A 21,935-nucleotide genomic window follows, 5' to 3' on the forward strand; every position below is an offset into this window, starting at 1 on the left:
GTACCCCAGTTGTAAAAAAGTATGCAAACAATTACACTGTATTTGGATTTATTATGTCAGACCAAATCTAAATATGAAAATGATGATGGAAGTGTCGAATATGGGCCAGAACGCACTAAACCCTTTTCTGGGACGGCCTTGATGTTTGCTTATTTACCCATTTATTTTTAATAAAGGCAAGGTCCATATTGTGTTTGCCATCCTCCAAAATCTCAAAACACAATATGGTGTGTATCCATACACATGTCACATCAATGCCAATCATCCCACACCAATGAGCAGCTTGCCGATACAGTAGGAAGCAACCGACACAAAATGAGGGTGCGGAAGGAGAGCGCTGGACAATAGCGATTCATAGATCACAGAGCACGTATTCACATTTAAAAGTGTACTTAATTCAAAAACATAGCTTTAATGAGTTTTCACAGTGTGGCATAGCGAACACAGCACGGGACACTAAACCCCATTAGCTGCCTCCAGCAAATCATATAACCCTAAACAAACCATTTTCACTGCCTGAATTCTAAACGTAATTAAGGGGCTGTACTTGTCAATTTTCTCGTGATAGCGTCTGTAATAGAAAGTTTCCATAAAAAACAGTTTATGTTGCTTGTCCCATTCTGCTTTAAGGCAGACGGTTATAGTTCAGATTTGACTACACTTTCCATAACAGCTGCAACTCCATTTTTTCACAGGTCAGGATCATAAAAGGATCAAGGCCTATCCCAGGGAGAAGTCAGTTCTGGAAAGAGCACCAGTCCATCACAGGGATAGGATTCATGTCCACAGCTACAAAGAACCGTCAGTTTACCTAGCATACCCGGCAGTGAGATGATGGTGGGGAGGGGACAAACAAAAAAAAATTAAAAAAAAACAAAAAAACAGAAGAACAGCCACCACACACTCACACAGGAAAAACAGCAGTCTGACAACAAGCAAATGTGGGACTCACTTTACCTAAAATTCACAAACACTGCATTAACCACATACCTGCATACATGTACTGTTTATATACATGCACACATATTAAAAAGAGACAAGCAAATGTACTGGTTATCAGTAACATGATTACAAACAAAAGAAGTGAGCCAAGCAGAAAGTCTGCACATGCAGAGCGATAGAAACCACAATACTTTCAACATCCACAGAATTACAACATAAATTGGGTGGTTTGTCAATAAAAACTAAAGTGTACAAAGGGAAATGCCGACCTTCTGTCATTTGTATGAACCTATGAGAATATAAGCAACACAACTCTATTTCATTTTTCCAGAAAGTAAGAAAGACAGAAAGAAAGAAAGAAAGAAAACAAGCACCGATACAAGTCATCATTGCTTGAGAAAACGTCTAGTCTACTGCAGGGTTCAACTATGCGTATACTCAGACGGTAACTTTAGATTATACAATAAACATAAAATACAATTACTGTGTCTGGGAACAAAGCCGGTGCATATTAATTAAAATTCACATATGGAGAAAGGGCTGACTCAACACAGAAAGGGCAGAGGATTTGAAACCACAACGCTGAATATGTGAGACAGCAGCACTATCTTTACATGTATACAACACACAGTAAATGCATATAGACAAAAATATGGTGTGCATACATCTCTGTCCATTTTTGAATCCACTTACTCCAATCAAGGAGCCACTCACAAGGCAAACACAACACGGGACTGTATGCTAGTCCACTGCACACACACTCTGGGCTGTGGAGCCGGGACACAAAACCTCCAACTCTGACTCTTCAATTTATAGTACCACTAACTCTGAATCCGACTCCTCCATTTGTAATTGAGTCTCCTAGATTTTACTATGCTGATTGAAAGCACACAACATGCAAGATACAAGGCCTTTCTTAAATGCAAGCGTGAAACATCAGGCTACTTTTTAGCACTCGGACCTGTTAAAGTTTGGGATTAAAAGCTGCAGTGATGTTGTTGTGGCTTGCAGATACTGAGTAGCATTAAACATAAGAGTAAACTTATAAAATTAAAATTTTATTTTAATTTTATTAAAAGTCTAGAAGAAAAATAGTTTCATTGAATCAGTGCGCGTGAAATTGGAAATTTTACCATATTATATTATAATTTAGATTTAGGCAGAGTTGGAGTCGATACATTTTTACCATTCCAATATCTTCCGACTCCACAGTCCTGACTCGGATTTTACAGTACATTTAGTCTTTTAAGTCTGTTACAAGTGCAATGTGGTTCAACATTTTCTGCAAACGTTGACCACACAATTTTATTCCATTCAATGTGTTTGCTCCTAATGAATGGGTGTAGCTGTACGGTTGGTTACTCACATATTACAGAATCCTGGTTCGATTCTCAGCATGGTTAAAGTCTATGTATGGCATCTACATATTCTCCCCCCTCCCAGCTACTTCTTTTTCTGTCCAATCCATCAGACTTCTAGGTTAGGAGGCATCATACATAAGTGTACAAAGTAAGATACTCTTCATCTCCCGGTGACAAGTCAAGTTGGGGAGCATGCACTGGTACACTGCATTGCCGCACCTACCACGTGACGAAACAGCTCAGGATCCCAGTTGACAACCCCCCCCAGGCAGACACGTGGTCCAGTCCCACCCTCCGGAAATGACCCTCTATCTGAAGCAGCCAGGTGTTACATGGGTGACCCCCTTGGCCTGGTCCAGCCATTTGGGTCCCCAACAATGAGGATCTTACGAGCTGGGAAACCCTCAGGGAATAGCGCCACATATCCGTAGTGCCGTAACTGACGCTCCCTCACAATGCAGGTCATGTGCCTCATTCGGGACTCCATGAGGAACACAAAGTCAAACCAGTGGTACCCAAGGATTTTCCAGAGAGACACACAGACATGAAGGAGTCCAGTCTTCGTCTCAGGTCACTGGATAGCGTCCATGTCTCTCCATCATATAGCTAGGGGAGTGCCACACACCCCTTTCCAGTGACCTCATGACCCCCCATGCTCTCCCAGTCCGTCTACTGACTTCACAGGAAGAGTCACCAGAGACATGAATGTCACTGCCAAGTTAATTAGACCTCTCAATGACGTGGTCGACACTCTCTCTGCAGACAGACACACTGTTGATGGCCGTGCCCAAGAGCTCATTAAAGGCCTGGATCTTGGTTTTTAATGGACTCTCGCAAGCCCAGACATTCAAACTCCTCGCTCAGTCTCTCCACAAAGTGGAATGGCAGGACTGGTGACTTAATGGACTTATTTCTTTGAATATTCTTATTTTTATATTGCTACCATCCTAGGTATTTAAATTTGGATTGTTATATTGTTTTATGTTTCAGTCCTTTGCTGCTTTTATTCTCCTTCATAAACACTCCTGTTTTCTTCTAGACTTTTAATAGAAACGTTGCTTCTTTATTTTTTCATTTGGTAAGTTTCCGGTTATGTCTAATGTTACTCAGTATCTGCAAGCCACAACAACATCACTGCAGCCTGTAAACTCGAGCTTTAACAGGTTAGGGTGCTAAAAAGAAGGCTGACGATTCACGCTGGCATTGATGAAGTGCCTTGTATCCTTCACGTTGTGTGCTTTCAATCAACATAGTAAATATATTGGTCTGATTACAAATAGAGGAGTAGGAGGTACCAGAAATTGAAGAGTCGGAGGTTTTATGTCCCGACTCCACAGCTCTGATACAGGTAAGTGAATAATGTGGAAATCTGCTATATGGAACAGATGAAAGGAATACATATGGGATTTGTATTTAAAAAAAAAATAAACTATTGAGAACTGCAGTGTACTCTTAACAGTATTAAATAACATAAGGAGAGTCAAACTCCTTTCAACGCAAGTCGTAAGGTAAGCCCACATTACAATATAGACATGTTGTCCATGTGTTAAAGGTCACAGGCTAGATAAAACATAAAAATTATTACATTACAGCTCACATGATTACAAGAATGAGAATTCCATATTTTTAGCTGTGTAACTGAACCCTCACACATATGATTCATCATATGATGAGAAATTAATAACATTCTCCATGCAACAACTTGCCTCAAATGTGAATGCACACTTAAGAGAAATATTTGCTTTCAAATAATACATTTAATCACACATTCTGTTGACTTTTTTTTTTAAATAAGGTAATTATAACCATTAAGAACGTTTGGAACTGCAATTACTCCCAGATAATAGATTCCATTACGCTCAAATATTATCCACGGAGACTTTCCAAACACACACACACACACACACACAAGTAAACGGTCTTTAAACTCAAGTGACATGTGCACTTTGAAGGAAACGGACTTTAGAGTCTCAGCCTCTTTGACCATTATTAACTAACAAGCCAGTCTTGTCAGGTCAAATAACAACAGTTTTTTGAAATCAGGAGTAGAGATCCATGAAGTAACATGAACCTGCCAAGAAGCACAACCAAAAACTGCTCACAGTCAAATGGCTTTCGGCATTTAAGAAGGGTGGGGACAAGGCAAACAGTTAACTACGATTTCTGAAACTTGCCGGTAACTTGCAGGAGCTGCTTAGTTTCAAGCTTCACCAAGTTAGACTTAAGAATGTCAAACAAATCAGTTACGGATACATAATAATTGGATATCATATTGATATTGGTCGATAAACTCTAGACAAAGATGTTGCTTCCTGAACACTTTCAGGTACATCTTACGTATTTTTTCCTGCCGATCACAAAAATCACCTTTAAAATTTTCCTGTCACGTACCGTTTAATTGTAATCACCGATTTTGGTGATTTCCTTTCATACTGTAAATAAACAGAACGATAACTACAACTAGAACACCTGCGATGACCTAAAAGTGGTGGCCCTGCCAGATGGAATGCAGCCTGGACATGCCAAGTACTGCGAATGGGGCAGCCATTCATTACATTAAAAAGAACTGGCTGCTCCATAAGCATTTGCTTGCAGGGCAGGAAACTGTGGCACATAAATCACTAATTGACCCAAAATAAATATTTTTACATCCAATTAAACGGATGAAACAATTTCATGAAAGCGATGAACAAGGAAAGTGAAGGATTTTGCTATTTGAGTCTGATATTTTGAGAAATAATCTAAATTACCAAAGGCATTTTTGCTAGTCCACAAATCAGGCACATCATCAATAATGAGCAGCTTGAAAATCTGCTAGTTGGGCAGCAGGAGCTCACATGAAAGACACTGAAGGACGTTACTTGAATTTTCTAGGCAACTACAGAACACTAAACCAAGTCCAGCTACTTAACAGCATCCTCCAAGCACACAAAACCACAAACTGTAACATGTCGCTACCGATTCATTTTGTGCATTCACACTTGGACTTCTTCCCTGCTAATCCTGGTGCAAAGGTTTCACTAGGAAATTGCAATGATGGAAAAACCGCATCAGGATAAGCAGACTCGCATCAATGCCAGCCGACACGTTGCACACTGAAACTAGAAGCATGAAATGCGGAGTACAAACGAAAAATCAGCAGCAAAACATTTCTAGCTCGATAAAACTAACGCAAAATGTCAGCATAATTAAGCAAATAAATACATTAAACTCAATAAAAAGTTAATTTCAAGTTTCCCCCAATTCCTACGTGATACCATCAATCTGAAATATTATTTGTGTTCAGACTTAATAAAATGACCAAAAATTTTTCAGAAAGCAAAACTTGCAAAAACAAAAAAAAAAAAAGGTGTGACCCCCAGTGTAATAGAGGAAAAGAGAACAAAAATTAATTTTAGGTATAAGGTACATCTTCTAACTTTTTTCCAATACGGTGGTATAATAACAATACACCACAGAAGCCAGATTGCTCACTGATCAATGTGCAACTTGCCGGGTATAATGCAAATTGTGTGATTATGTTTCATTGTATATATGTCAAGGACAATAAAAGAATACGACGAACCACTGTTTATCCCAAAGCTAAACGGAAAAATGGGTGTTGCTTACACCACAGCCCGCTGCTCCTCAGTCCATTGTGCTGTTATTTGAGAAGGTTAAGACATTCAGTCAAATCGCACTGAAAGCAAAATCCATTACTCGGATATTATTAGCGGCAGTACATCATGTTTCCATTTAAAACAACTGTGAAATGACAAAAAAAAGAATGTGTGTGCTAATTTCATTAGATTTGTTCCTGAAACTAAGCCAAATGTCAAAAATCTTTTTTTTTTTTGGTTCCTAAACATGTTTAGCTCATTTAAGCAGTTTGCGCTCATTTCAGTCATCACTATAGGCTGTGGCTTCCCTATAAACAATGTCCAGAAAAATTAGCAAGGAATAAACAGAAGTATGGGTACGAGTATCTGCAGACACGACACAGGAAAGATCGATAATTGGTACCAACCCAGATTTCAAGCATTAGCACGTTCCTAAAATAATCTCTTTCAACTACAAAAAGATAAAATAAAGCAGTACAAAAACAAAATGGGACCAGCAATTTCACATCAGAACCTCACATTTTCTTTTTGCACACCACTCAAAAACTACATTTCCGTGGGGTGCACTTCCAGGGTTTCTTTTGTCTGCGCCCAGCTTAAGTATGCAATGTCCTGCTGTGCTCTCAATGGTGTGTTCTTGCTTTGGGTTAGGATCTGCAGACTCCCCACCCTAAAACTGGACTCAACAGGTAATACAAATGCATCATAATTTTCATATTTCAGGATAGAAATGCAAAGCTATAAAGCTGTAACACTTCAGGCTGAAGAACTGGCACAGACCAGTTAAATACTGTTGGAAAGCTTTTTACTATTTTTAATCTTTAAACATCCTGTCTTTGTAGCATTGGAAGAAGAACTGTAATGGTGCTAATATTTTGATTTGGATAGATTTACAGATTTCAAAGAGTTGAACCAATTTGCATCTCATTACTATGTGTTTGCTGGTGGAGGAAAAAGGAACAATGAAGGGCTCTGATTCCTAAAAAAAAAAAAAAATCATCAATTTAAATTGAGAGAAAAAGAAAACCGTTCCATTAGCACCAGGAATTGGTTACTAATTAAAAACATGGCTGCCATGGCAGTCCTCCACGACCTGCTATAATTGAAGGGAGCAACAGCTTCAGACTGCTGCCATTCCTTTCAGCGTGCTGCACCACTGTCACATTTAATATCTGTGGAAGGAATGGGGGTATGGCCAAAAATCAATATCACAATAATAGAAACTCTCATGGTTTTGGTAGATATCAGCAGGACTGAACAGTCGGAAGCAATTGGGTTACAGGAGTCCAAGTCAGTAAAAATGTACCAACTCTGACCAAATGTCAACTGCAATATAAGGTGCTAAAATTGCTTTTTATTTTTTTTTCCATTTAACACCTTTTTAATTATATATTATTTAATAATATAATATAAAAAGCCTTGGTGGCTTGTTTAATACCAGGGGTAGGCAAAGTCATTCCTGGAGCGTGGTGCAGTGGCTGCAGGTTTTTCTTCCAACCCAACTGCTTAATAAGAAGCCCTTATTGCTCAAGTAACACTTCTACTTCATTTTCGTTGTCTTGCTCATTAAGATTTTGAACCCTTATTGCCTATTTTAGTCTTAAACAGAAGTAGTCTTGGTTTTTAATTGCACTTTATTAGCAATAAAAGGCAAATCACAAAAGAAACCAGCAGTTCTCCATTTCATTTGTTACCATTTCCACCTGTGTGTATTTATCATGCACTACTGAGTTTAATTAAATATTTGGAAGGAAAGTAAAGAGAAAAAAGTGAAGGACTGAGAATTAATAATCTGGTTTTAGACTTCAAATCATTTGGATGTTGGATGATATCCTTAGAAAGGGGAAGAAAATCTAGGTTATGAGAATGACTTGACATGGCAGAGTTAAAGTACTAACAAGCCATGAAATTAAATTATTGGCAGCAATTGTTTTCTAATTAAACAATTGGGTTGGAACAAAAACCTGCAGCCATTGTGGCCCTCCAGGCCTGTTTTATACAGTGGCACTCTCTACAGCCTTTAAATCCAAACTTTAATGGGTAAGAGTGATAAAAAGTAGCCTGATGATTCACAATGGCAGTGATAAAATGCCTTGTATGTTGTATGCTGTCGGTTAACACAGTAAATATACCAGTCTAATTACAAATAGAGGAGTCCGAGTTGGTGGTACCAGAAATTGAGGAGTTGAAGGCTTTGAGCACCAACTCCACAGCCCTGTATACCAGTATAATGTATTGTGTTTCTATACACTTTTCAGAATGCACGTAACTATCAATTGAAACACTGGTTAATGCACTGCTACGCAAATAGATTCAATGGCGGGTATTTACCTCGCATGCTTAAACCGATAAAAGTGCACCTTCTCTCTCACTCACTCCTTTGCCAAACAATAACGGGGCATAACACATTTTTTCCTATACTCTCTACCGGTTTCAAAGTATAGGCTTTAAACATACATATATCACCAAACCTGTTTAATGTAATCCAGGTGTCGGGTGGCTAGAACCAGACCAATTGACATATTGCTGACAACTTTATTTGTTAGGTAGATAGAGTGTGAAAGACAATTTAGGAAGAAGGCAGTGCAGCATACTGACAAAAGTAAAAACAGCTGTGGGTTTAAATGCAATATCTGCCTCATTATGTGACAATAAGGTTGCTATACCTATTGCTATTTCTACTGCATGACTAGATAAACAGATATGCACACACTATAGTCTGAACAAACAGCAGAAGGCCTAAAAACCAAGAAAATTAAAAAGAAAGCAAACTTCTGACTCAGCTGTCACAGTAAGGCATTGGAGCTTCAATCTGGCACAGAGACTAGTAATATTCCCATATACGGCCAGCATTCCAGGCCCAAATCTGTCCCTGGATACTGACTGCACTAATTTTGCACAAAGTGAATGTTGACTAAACTGGAACCTGGGCAAATGTGTTAATCTATATGCCCTGCGATGGGCTGGCATAGTGTCCAGGGCAATCCCTAACTTGCATTTGAAAACGCTGTTGCAGAATCAGATTAATTTGTTTGAAAAAGTTATGTTGTTATGTTGTTATGTCTCTGCAGTCCACATAATGTATAAATGTTATGTACTGAGCAATAAAAAACATATACAAACAATTAATGAAAATAATGTGCTGAAAAAAAAAAAATAAAGCTTTGGGGACAGGCTTGTCATCTGCAGGATGACACAGCTTGTAATCAATCAGTGCCAACACCACCACCATGGCCTTTTTCAGATGTTTTCAGGCTGCTATAGGTTCCATTTATCTGGCATGTAACAATCATATGAAGACTTTTCATAAAAAATACCAGCTAATAGAAAAGAAACGCATCTTTTACCTCAGAGTACTACAAAATTAAATTTTGCAACTGAAAGCAAACCAGTTACCATCTGGGCCAGCTCTACCATACAGGGAAAACTGCCAGTGGTCTATGGTGGCAAAATTTGGGAGGTAGAATATTCTTACACCACTTAGAATCTGACTTACAAACACCCCGACTCAACACAATTTTCCAGTTCCCATTAACCCAATTAGTTTATTTGATACTAGCCAACCCGCGGCGTACCATACACCGCATAATCAGGCCGGTTTTTTAATGATATTTAAGCACAGAGAGAAAATTAACATTTGAAAAATCTGTAATGTAAAATATCAGCAAAAAAAGCAACATTGTTACAATGCACGGAACGAACCAACACACAATCATCCGTGCAGCGCTCAGGCGCGGAGGGTGGAACGGGAGGAGAGGAGAAGGACATCCACTCTGCTCCCTCCGTCATGCTAGTCTGTTGATTTCAAATCCAGTATGCACTGCCTGCTCATGTGCCCACCTCCAACTTGTCACTCGAGTCGTTGTCGTCTTTTCACAGTCCAGATGCACCTGTGACTCACGTAGACTTTTCATTGCTCTGTGCGGTTTTGGCAGCCTTTCTATATATAATCAACCAAGACACCAGACCACGGTAATAGTGAGGTGGGAGGGGGGTGTATACAAAGTGCAGGCGCATCTAAGAAGACGCTGGTCTGTCGCGGATGCGAATTGCTGTATGTAGCGTGTAAAACAGTTTGCTATGGTGCATGCGGTCATGCACCGTAACCGAAAACTCGGTTTTTAAAGACTGCTTACTTCATTGTGTATACGACTGTAGGTGAATGAAAAGATGTAACTCTGGAGGGGGCAACATACAATACAGCATTTTACATGCTGCATACAGCGATTCACATTCGCAACAAATTGTTTTACACGTTGTATATAGCGATTCACATCCACGACAAATATGAATCTTCTTAGACGGTGCTGTCGCGTCCACCTACGCTCTCGAAGCATACACATTGCCTGGTCAAGTGCCCGCTCGCAAGAGCAACTAACAGAGACCCGCCCACCAACTGTAAGACCATGGGAAACCCCTCACAAACTGCTCTACATGCCACATACAGCGATTCACATCTGCGACAAACAAACTGTTTTACACACTGCATACAGCGATTCACATCCGCGACAAATATGAATCTCCTTAGATGGTCCTGTCACGTCCACCCTTGCACCTCGAAGCATACACACCGCCTGGTCATGTGCACGGTCGGAAGAGCAACTGACAGAGACCCGGCCACCAAGTCTAAGACCATGGGAAAACCCTCGGAAACTGTTTTACATGCTGCATACAGCGATTCACATCCACGACAAACATGCCTCTTCTTGGATAGTCCTGCCGCGTCCACCCTCGTTCTCGAAGCATACACACCGCCTGGTCATGTGGTGCCTCTGTGTGAACCGGTCAGGCACAGAGAAGGTCAGCTGCTGAGAGAGCGTCTCGACTGTTGCAGGGCCTGCACTGGTGAAGCAGGTGAGACACTAATGAAACAGAGGCACAGGGCTGATTGGTTTTTAAAGACTGCTTCCTTCATTGTGTTTTAACCTCAGTTTTAAAGGACTGTTTTAAGGATCCCATGGGATACCCCCCGCAAACTGTTTTGCACGCTGCATATAGCGATTCACTTCCACGAGAAACATGCCTCTATGAACAGTCAATGTGGCTCAGAGGTGCATATGGACTCTACGACAGACGAACATAAATGACGCCGTTTTTCCTGTGTCGTCGCGTCCGAGTTGTCGTCGTATCCAATGGTCTTAGAGTTGGTGGGCGTGGCTCCTTCCTGCGTGTGCCATGGGCGTCTTACTTGTCGGCGGCTTAGTGAATCCACGCCCCTTCCGGCGTGCTTTCCATGGGTGTCTTACCTTAGTGAATATATATATATATATATATAAACTCTCGGAGGCTCTCTTTACAACATGTTGCTTTACTGCCGTCAGGAGTCGATTTGTAGTTTTTGTTTCATGGACAGCAACATCTCATAAAACAAGGGGGCAGGGAGGTAAAAATCATTGGCTATAACACAGACCATAATAATCCTCAAATTTTCCTAGCACAGGACACACAAATGTGGCAAAACAAAATGAAACAATCAAAATGACAACAGGACTGCAGCTCTTGAATGCTTTGCTAAAGACTGATTCAATTCAAACTATAACCATCTTCCAAATGTGCTTACATTAAAACGTGCGGTAAAACGTATAAATTATCGTTCTCTGTTGCTCACCTCCATCTAGGACAACCTAAAGCAATCCTCCATAGTCTGTCTCTCACTGGAAAAGCTCTCTCAGGTCATGCATTGATTGGACAGTTACACACTCCCATTATTTTCTTTGGCTAGCAAGGATACAATAAATAAGAATCATGGGAAACTGTTTATTAATTATTTGGCAGTTGCTTTTGCCTAAGTCAACCTCGAACATTTAAGATACAATTGTTTTCACTTACTACAATTAAATAATAGAAATATCAGCAGTAAAGATAACCATTATACCGCAATATTATTGAATATTGTGCGTATATTAAGCTCATCTAAGTGAAATGTGTATGTTTATAGAGAGACATTGTTAAGATAACTAAGTTGTCACCGTCATCGTAACCTACCTGTTAGGCTGGCAGTTTAAATAGACAGCTACAGAACATGGCTACAGTTAAGTGATAATTTGATTATGTGATGTCATTTTTGTCCCTTAGAGAAATGTTAAATTCAAAAATAAAATAAACAAAGCCTGCTAATACAGCACAATTCCTACATGTTTTCTAATATTTCAGCCCTCCAATGTGTATTTTTCTGAGGCTGCCTTGTAAATGAGCATTGCTTTAAGAAATCAAACCTTCCCTTCGACTTTCTAAAATTTTTAATTCACTCTTTTGTTTCCAGATCCAACATATTTCGCTCTCTCTAGTCCCGGCTCCTCTCTTGTGTCTCCAGGTCTCTATATACGGGTCTGGCAGTGATCATTCCACTCAAAGCAAAGGGGACGGCTGGTGCCATTAACAGCTGACTCGCTACCCACGTAACTCTGAAGTGGACAAAGTGAGTACAGGTAATGGATATTCAATTATCGGGCATCACAGTAGAGGCCACCTCATTCTCCAGCTGTTCCATCTAAATGGGTTTCTTTCCATATCCAAATGACCGGTTTGTTAACTGCCAGCTCTAAACTATGTGTGTGATGAACCAGCATCCTTTCAAATGTGGGTTCCTGTCTTCATATTTGAACTTTCCTGACCTTGGTTCAATAACACTAGACAACAAAGATTTTGTTTCTTGAATACTTTTGGATGCATCTTAAGGATATTGGTCTGCTGATCATAAAAATCATCTTTTAAAATTTACCTATGACATAACGTTTTGTTGCAACTGCCTAATTTTGTGATTTCCACTCATATAATAAGTACAAGAACAAGAAGTGGAACGTCTGTGGTGATCTAAAAGTAGTGACACAGGTACTGGGAATGCAGCTCAGAGATACTACGGTTTCATTTGTGAATGGGACAGCCAAGTCAAGCGAAGCTAAAGAGTCTCGTTACCTTAAGTAAATAGAACTGGCTGCTCTGTAAACATTTGACTGCAGTGCAGAACAGGGTGACTCATAAACCATTTGGCAACCCAACAAACATTTTATTGCCCCCTCTTCATAGAACACATGGACTGACAAAAAGTAACGTGAAAGCGATAAATAAGGAAGGTGAAGGATTTCAATATCTGAGACAGACATGTCTACAAACAAAATAATGTCAAGGAAGGCATTTTAATGGTGCAAAAATCAGTTATCAATGACAAGTGGTTCAAGGATCTGCTGATGGGGCTGGAAAGAAAGGCATTCAAGGATGCCGCTGCGAAAGGTATTGGCAACTACAGAACCCTAAAGTATGCCCAGCTGGTGGACAACACACTTCAAACATACTGTACAAAACCACGAAATGCAACTTGTCGCTAAACATTTATTTTTTGCATTCACACTTGTACTTCTTCACTAATAGTCTTGGTGCAGTCACCGACTAAGATAGTGAAAAAGTTTTATAGGATACTGTAACAATGAAAAAGCGGGATCTGGCCCAGCAGAATCCATCAGTGCTGGCTGACAATTGTTGAATACTGAAATGAGAAGCATCAGAGGCAGAGTAGAAAACGAAAATCTGCAGCAAAGCATACTTAGCTCGACTCAACTAATACAAAGTTTGCGCATCAGTAAGCATATACAAATGCTAAAATCTAATTTTATGTTTCTCCAAATCTTCTTATATAATAATACACTACCGTGGCTGTCCATTTGTCTGTCCAGGATTTTAAATGATCTGTAGTTTACAAACCGTTGTGTACCAAATTTCAGGTCAACATACTGGCGCAACGAAACAACCAGACACGTATCTTAAGGTTCTCTTGGTACACATATACTACGTGACCTCTACTGTCCGCTTTCCGGGTGATGATTTTTATTACTCTTATTACTCTTTTAATTTAAAATTTTATTTTATTGTAGAATCAACTCTCAGCAGCGTGCAGCAGGACGGCCCTGGGGTGCATATGTACTTGGCGCCGTTCTCATCCCTACCACCTTCGCCGTCACTTCCTCTTCATATCTTAAATCATTCTTGAAGCAGATTGAAGACTTAAGTGCCACTTTAAGTGAAAAAAATAAGAAAAACGTACTAACTAATTGCAACACAAACACTGACTTAATCAGTTTGAATGCGAAAAGATGCCGACGGAAGAAGAGAAGCGGGCCGCTAGGGTGGAGAAAAGAAGAGCTGCTCACGAAGCAGCAAGCGCATCAACATCTGAGCAAACGAATGCTAAACGTACAGAGAAAGAGGATGAAAACTATAAGTGTATTCACTGCATGTCATTATGCAGTACGCCGTTACTGGTTCCTACATAATACAAGTATGGGTGCATGCACTGGTACAGCGCATTGCCACACCCACTACACAATGAAACAACTCGGGATCCCGGTTTGCAACCCTCCAGACAGACATACGGTCCAGTCCCACCCTCCAGAAATGACCCTTATGTGCCTTAGTCAGGTGTTATGTGGGCTACCCCTTGGCCTGGTCTAGCCACTCGGGTCCCCAATAATGAGGATATTACGAGCCAGATCACCCTCGGGGAAACGCGCCACATGGCCGTAGTGCCGTAACTGACGCTCCCTCACAATGCAAGTAATGTGCCTCATTCGGGACTCCATGAGCAACACAAAGTCAAATCAACAGTACCCAAGGATTTTCCGGAGAGACACAGTACAAGAGTCCAGTCTTCGTCTCGGGTCACTGGATAGCGTCCATGTGTACATAATACAGCTAGCCTTAAAATATTTGTCTGTTTGTTTTAGAGCGATCTACCATGACCACCAAAAAATTTCCAGGAAGCAAACAGTTTTTTTTTTTTTTTTAATGTGTTTTCCAATTAATAAACATAGGCATGAAAATTCAGTTACAAGCATTCAAAAATGAAGAATTATGAATGTTTGTCTCCAGAAAAATCAAGATGTAACACCATTTCATCTTTTTTTTTTTTTTAAACAGATCACCGAAATTTCACAAGGACACACAAATTTGGCAAACTCCGTAGCAAACAAACTGTCATTGGGTCTTTGCAGGTCCTATGTGGGCAGCCATTGATGGCCCAATTGGGATTTGCACATGGGGACAACAGATTTGATCAGGAACCTAAAAACAAAATCAATACCTTACTGGTCCATTTTCAATACCCACTTAGCCATGCTGGGGTTGTATCCAGGCAAGCAATGGGCACAGGTGTTCTGGTATTTGTTACACTGTATTAATCCCCAAGGGGAAATTATCTTTGAGCATAACCCTTTGGATGTCAAAGCACAGGGTACAGTGCTCCTGGTTCAATTTTAATGTTAAGGGCCTTGCTCAAGGGCCCAAAAGAGTAGGATCCCTTCTTGCAGTAACAGGATTTGAACCACAGGACCAATAATCCCTGAACAGGCCACCAGCCCATCACAGGTTAAACACACATACAGCACGGGGCTCATTTTGGTGGCACCAGTCAACCTAACCTGGATGTCTTTGGACTGTGGAAGGAAAGCCACACAAACACGAAGAGCACATGCACCCTAATGTGGTTTTAAACTACTTATTCTTCCAAAGTTCCTTTTTATTCATTAGTATCAATCCGCTCCTTTTTTCCACTGAACAAAAAAACACTACCAATAATACAGTATATAAAAAGTGTTGCCATTTTAGGCAACATAAAAACGATACTTTCTGAAGTTGTTCAAATTGTCACTTATGCTGAAACCCACCGACACTAATCAATCTGCAGTGTTACTTAACTCGGCGACAACATTAAAAAGCAGGGAACTACTGGGGTCCTAATGGCATTTGCCCAACGTTACCACACCATCACTGGGCTAAGGAGGAATTTACCGGACTGGTCATGTCCCGGGTTAACTCATTTTGGGCCACTGGTGGAGCTTTGTTAGGAGGTCCCCTTGTGACAGTCCCCACATTGGGCCAGTAGGGGATTTCCAAGCCCAGTATGCCCACTACGTGTACGTTTGCCGGGTCTGTACTGTTGACGAAACAAGAAATGTTAAAATAATGCAAGCAACAGGGCTACTGCCAACTCCAAAAAATAAAATGCTACGTGTTTATACACCATATTAGATTTTTTTAACTGTTTAATCAGTCGATGCCCCTCCGGTTCTTGTGCCCTACTACAGTAAACACAAAACGACAAATAAATAAATGAGCGAAAAGCCAGCTATGGAGTTAAACAACTGCAAGAAAAGTACCGTCGCCGGCATAACGCTTTCGAGACGTAAAGGCGTGTTTGTTTTCTGTTTTGAGTATTGCTTTTTTAAAACTTACTTATTTTTAGGGGCTAACGCTCCAGTTCGAACGAGGCCCCCCATTTCGAAAGGCGGGATTCCGCTACACTCGAGCCGCACCGCTCGTCAGCCCGACTGCCAAAAACGCCGGCGGCGAAGGCGGTCCCGAACCCGATTCCGTTGACGAGTCCGCGGCGCTTGCAGGCCCGTTCTCATGAACTCGCTGTAACCTGGCAACCCAGCAAGGAAGACGACCTGAGCGTCCACCAGGTCGGTCCACACGCGGCTCACTAGAACTGAATGACTTCCAAACTTTTTGCCTTACCGCCCCGAGCTCCAGGGTCCGGTCCCTCATGGTGCGTAGGTGAATGAGCGAGGCAGCAAGTGAGCCAGACCCAGTTAGCAAGGGCGCCAACTCCGAGGATTCGCCGCACAGGCTCAGATGCGGTCAAAGAAGTTATAAATCCAAGGCGTGTAACAGGAGAAGCGTGGCGGTTGTCATTTATTTTTTTCCACTTGTTCCACTCTGTGTTTTTCTTTGCCTCCCTATGAAGTTCAATTTAATGTAAACTTAAAGTAGGAAGTCTGAGGGGAGCATGCTCCGTGAGACAAAGATGGGCGGGCAACACTCCGAGGGGGTGTGGCCATGATAGGCGAAGCTGAGTAGACAGCCTTTCCTCCCCTCCCACCCCAAGGGTATCTCTGGGGAGCCGTGAAGTGGAGAAGTGAGCTACTGAGAGGGCGTGGCCCTTTCGGAAGTGGGCTGGCGGAAAAGAGATAGGAACACGCCCCCACACTTCACGGGCAACGATAAAATGAGCGCTCTATATCGGAAAAAACATTTTCACTTTGTTTATCCGGCTGCTCGCCAAATAAATGGGAGCAATAACCTGGAGTCGCTTTGCTTAGCAGATCCACCAGATTTGGTGGTGCCTAAAACTGCGGTCACGTCCAGAGATTGTTCCTGTTATTCTGTCAATACTAAATTGGATGTAGCACGTTTAATAATCCTTAATGGACATGGAGTGCATTCAGAAAGTGCTTGGACCCCTTCACTTTTTTCATATTTTAGCCTATCGCAGCTTTAGGACGTAATATTTGGAAGGGTCAGTGACAAAAGAGGAAGTGTCCACCCATGAACTTGATGACTAGACACCATCAAGAAAGATACTGGACTGAACAAAGCAGAACTGAAGAAAACAGTGAGAGACTGGAGGACATGGAGATCATAGAACCACAGAGTGACTGAGGGTCTTAGTCGACTAAGCGATGACTTCTTCTTCTTCTTCTTCTTCTTCTTCTTCTTCTTCTTCTTCTTCTTCTTCTTCTTCTTCTTCTTCTTCTTCTTCTTCTTCTTCTTCTTCTTCTATTAGGGGTTGCCACACTGCATTATCTTGTTCCATATGTTGTCCTTTGCATCTTGCTTTGTTACACCCATCATCTTCATGTCCTCTCTCACCACATTCATAAACCTTCTCTTAGGCCTTCCTCTTTTCCTCTTACCTGGCAGCTCTATCCTTAGCATCCTTCTCCCAATACACTCAGCATTTCTCCTCTGCACATGTCCAAACCAACGCAATCTCGCCTCTCTGACTTTGTCTCCCAACCATCCAACCTGAGATGACCCTCTAATGTACGCGTTCCTAATCCTATCCATCCTCTATCTTATTTCTCAGAGTCAGAGAGTCCTGTAGGGGCTTTTTTGTAAACTTCCAGTGAACTTTTAAACTGTATGTCTTTTATTAAAGAGAGGCATCCATCTGGCCACTCTGCCATAAAGTCCAGATTGGAGGAGAGTTGCAGTGATGGTTGTCCTTCTGGAAGTTTCTCCCATCTCCAAACAGATTCTCTGAAGATCAGCCAGAATGACCATCTGGTTCTTGGTCACATCTCTCTTGAAGCCTTCCTCTCCTGATTTTTCAGTTTGGTAAGTCAGTTATCTCTAGGTATAGTTGTGGTTGCTACAATCGTTTTCCACTTAAGAATTATGGGGTTACTGTGCTCCTGGGAACCTTCAATGTTCCCAAAAAATGGTAGCTTTTCCCAGATCTGTCCCTGGACACAATTCTCTTTTTTGGGGCAGTTCCTTCAACCTCATGGCTCGGTTTTCGCTCTGATAACACATTGCACACAGTGAGACCAGAGACCACCTTTGGGCTTGTGAAGGCGGTTTCTGGTAAACATCAGTTTTGATCTTTTTAAGAGAAGAGACTTCATTTGGATGACCCTTCCATACATGGCATAGACAGGTGTGTGCCCTTTCTAATCAGTTCAATTAATTGAATTGACAACAGGTGGGCTCCAAAGAAGGTGTAGAAACATCTCATTGATGACCAATAGAATGGGACTTGTCACTACAAAGGGTCTGAACTCTTATGTCAAAGGGATTTTTCAGGTTTGGTTTGTTTTTTAAATAAATTTGCAACAATTTGTAAACTCCTGTTTATTGCTTTGTTGTTCTGGAGTATGGAGTCTTGCTTTGATGAGGGGAAAAAATGAATTCAAATTTTTTAGCATAAGGCCGTAACATAACAACTTGGGGATAAAGTGAATCGGTCTGAATATTTCCTGAAGGCACCTTATTGTACTTGCGGTGGGCTGGCACCCTCCCTGGGGATGTGTTCCTGCCTTGTGCCCTGTGTTGGCTGGGATTGGCTCCAGCATACCCCGTGGCCCTGTGTTAGGATATAGCAGGTTGGATAATGACTGACTGACTAACCTTACTGTACTTTCACAACAAAGCTGGTTCACATGTGTGTTTTGATACTCTGGAGGTGATCAGCACCTACAGCTTTCCAGGATCTTCAACAAATACTGACTCATCTGATGACAGAGAAGTGCATGGCGTGTGGGTAACATTTTTGCCATTCTGAGGGTCATCCTGGTAGAACACCCTCCCTCAGTGTAAGAAATAAATGATTATTTGTAAGATAATGCCTCAGGCTCTTGCGAGTAATTAGCATCAGCCTTATGTATTTAAGTACTGTAGATGTACCAGGCAAGATGCATTCTATCCCATTTTGAGGCTTCCAGAACCTTTCAGTGGTGGAATAATGCCTCAGACTCTTGGACTGAGGATTTAACACCAACCTTACTCATTTAAGTTGATGTCTCAGAGATTATGAGATTTCAAGAACCTTTCACTGTTGGATCTAAGCTGTTAGTTAGGACCGTAGACCTTTTTTGGTATGAGTTGAGTACTGAAGAAACTGGCAAACAATGATTTTCTGGATCCTATTGTATGTGTCCAGTGCCTGCTGGTCACCAACTGTCCAACAATCCATTTTAGAGCTTGATTAATCAAAGCTGGACTTTCGGGGTTGATAGGATTTTGTTGGTGATAGGTTCCTCTTCTATTGCCCCAAGAGAACAGACTTCCAGACACTTCAGGCTTGTGAAGGTGGTCTCTTGTAAACGTGTAGTTTTGATCTTCCTGTTGACCTTTCCAGAGATGGTGTTTTTATGCAGGGTTCTATGAGGCAGCTGGATACATATGTTATTTTAGAACCTCTTTTATAATTATCTTGATGGTCCTGGGTTAAATTTTAGGGAACGTCCATTTCCTACTATTGTTTCAATGCCCCCACTTGTATGCTATGATGGATTTACTGAGTCAGAATCTTTTGAAATGGTTTTATACCCATGTCCAGAGTGATGCCCATCCACTGTTTTGTCCCTCAGTTCTGCTGATGTCGCCTTAGTTCAAGGCATGTTGGAAGAGGACCTGACCAGCTTTCTGACAATTCTTTGTTGGCTCCTCCCTAACACAGTCACTTACATCTTTAATTCTATTGGTCCACTGATTAATTGTTACTGGCTTACATGACACTGGTTTACCTTTGGAGTCACTTATTCCAGTGCAGTGCGAAAAGGACATATTCTTGCGAAACATTGACATTGGTGAATACGTATTATGGACACTTGGGGGCGCTGTTGCCCGTGAAACCCAAACAGACGGATACTCCAGACACAGGTTTAAAAGCACTAAGAAGATTTTTAATCTTTTTCTTTTCTCTAGTGCCTCCAAAGCGCCACATCTACCAAACACACAATAAATAAATACAATCATTTTCCTCCTCTCTCTCCCAGCAAGCTCTGTCACACTCCCTCCCAACTCCGGCTCGCTTGCTGGGTCTCCACCAGTCCTTTATATAGTCCTTGACCCGGAAATTCTCCTGTCCTTCTGCCCATGTGATTTGTCAGCACTTCTGGGCTATATGGGAAGCAGAAATCCCCGTGTCTCCCTGCAGCATCACCTGGTGGCACCCACGGTACCCAGCAGGGCTGTGAAGCCAAACTCCATATCCCATAGTCCCCTGCGGGAATCTGGGGCACCGCTATGCTGCAGGGAAGTTGCCATCTAGCATTCTGGGTGTTTCTGCCAGGTTGAGCTGTATATTTTATTTCCATTAGAAAGGACAAGGCGGCACAGTGGTGTAGTGGTAGCGCTGCTGCCTCACAGTTAGGAGACCCTGGTTTGCTTCCCGGGTCCTCCCTGCATGGAGTTTTCATGTTCTCCCCGCGTCTGCGTGGGTTCCTCCCACAGTCCAAAGACATGCAGGTTAGGCGGACTGGCGATTCTAAATTGTTCCTAGTGTGTGCTTGGTGTGTGGGTCTGTGTGTGTGTGTGCCCTGCAGTGGGCTGGCACCCTGCCCGGGGTTTGTTTCCTGCCTTGCGCCCTGTGTTGGCTGGAATTGGCTCCAACAGACCCCCGTGACCCTGTAGTTACGATATAGTGGGTTGGATAATGGATGGATGGACAGAAAGGACAAATTCGGAATATGTATGCATTGCATTGTGGGGGTAAAAATGAAAAAATCTTAAATTCCTCAATCAGTTCACAAACTTTCAAGCATGTCTGTGTGTTTGGTAAGAGGGCTGCCTCTTGCAGCCACCATCCTGGGTTCATATCGTGAGCCCGGTCATTTTCTGTATTTAGTTTGCACATTTTCAATATCTGTGTGGGTTTTTTTTCTCCATGTCCTCCCATTTTCCTCTCACATCCCAAAAATGATAAACCCGTGACTTAACATTGATCCCGTGTTAGTGCGTACACAAGTGAGTCCTGTGGCAGACTAACATCTCATTAATGCCCCCAGCTGATCCTGCTGTGACCTTACATTAAATATGACATGCTCACGTTGAAATAAAAAAAAATAGTGAGAAAAGCCATTTGAGAAATACTGAAAACTTGTAAGGCGGCTCAGTTCCTCTTTTCTTTGCTCTTCTGACATACCAGCATGCCTTCTCTGTGTCATTTCTCCAATCTGCAATGCATGGAAAGCCCCACACTGCACGCTTTCTAAAGGTCTTCATACTTAGCAAAAAAATATTTAATTGTCTTAGAGATTTCTTGCTAAATTCACACGTTAGTCACGAGTGGTGCCAAGCTTTGGAATGTATTGCGCCAGGGCTGGATCAGTCAGAAAGCAGAAACACCAGACAATATCTCATTAATGTCAAGAGACGTTTCAAATATCTTTTTCTTAAGGAGGATGTAAAAAGGGTGGCCGATTGTTCAAATAAGCAACATGCAAACTTTTTAATAAAGCTACCACTCTGAGGGACCGGTGCCTGTGTTCTTAAGTTATGGCTGTCTGCTGTCCGCACATAGTGTCTGCATTGTAAGAACAAGAGAACACAATAAGAAGTGTTGGCCAAACCCCATATAATTGATTTCAAAAGTAAAACAAAATGTGATTTAATGCTACATCTTTGGAGACGATGGTCTGGTTTTGACTGATCAGAAGATGGCGGAGCTTCTGGTTACAACGTGCTACCAGCAGGAAGAGGCTGATCCAGGCGGATGGACACCAAACAGGGCATTGGTAGTGGAAAAGGTGTCAAT

At 41.6% G+C, this 21,935-nt stretch overlaps 1 protein-coding gene across 1 annotated transcript in view; it reads right to left on the reverse strand.

Annotated features, from left to right (window-relative positions):
• stx4 (syntaxin 4) overlaps positions 1–16,769 on the reverse strand; it is a 42,374-nt gene extending 25,605 nt beyond the window's left edge. The window contains exon 1 of the mRNA XM_039765091.1: positions 16,412–16,769. Coding sequence (XP_039621025.1) covers positions 16,412–16,441 — 30 coding nt within the window. The 5' untranslated portion in view covers positions 16,442–16,769. The remainder of the gene's footprint in view (positions 1–16,411) is intronic.
• Positions 16,770–21,935: the final 5,166 nt, after the last annotated feature.

This window comes from Polypterus senegalus, chromosome 10 (assembly GCF_016835505.1).
Source record: "Polypterus senegalus isolate Bchr_013 chromosome 10, ASM1683550v1, whole genome shotgun sequence".
In the NCBI taxonomy this organism is placed as follows: Eukaryota; Metazoa; Chordata; class Cladistia; order Polypteriformes; family Polypteridae; genus Polypterus; species Polypterus senegalus.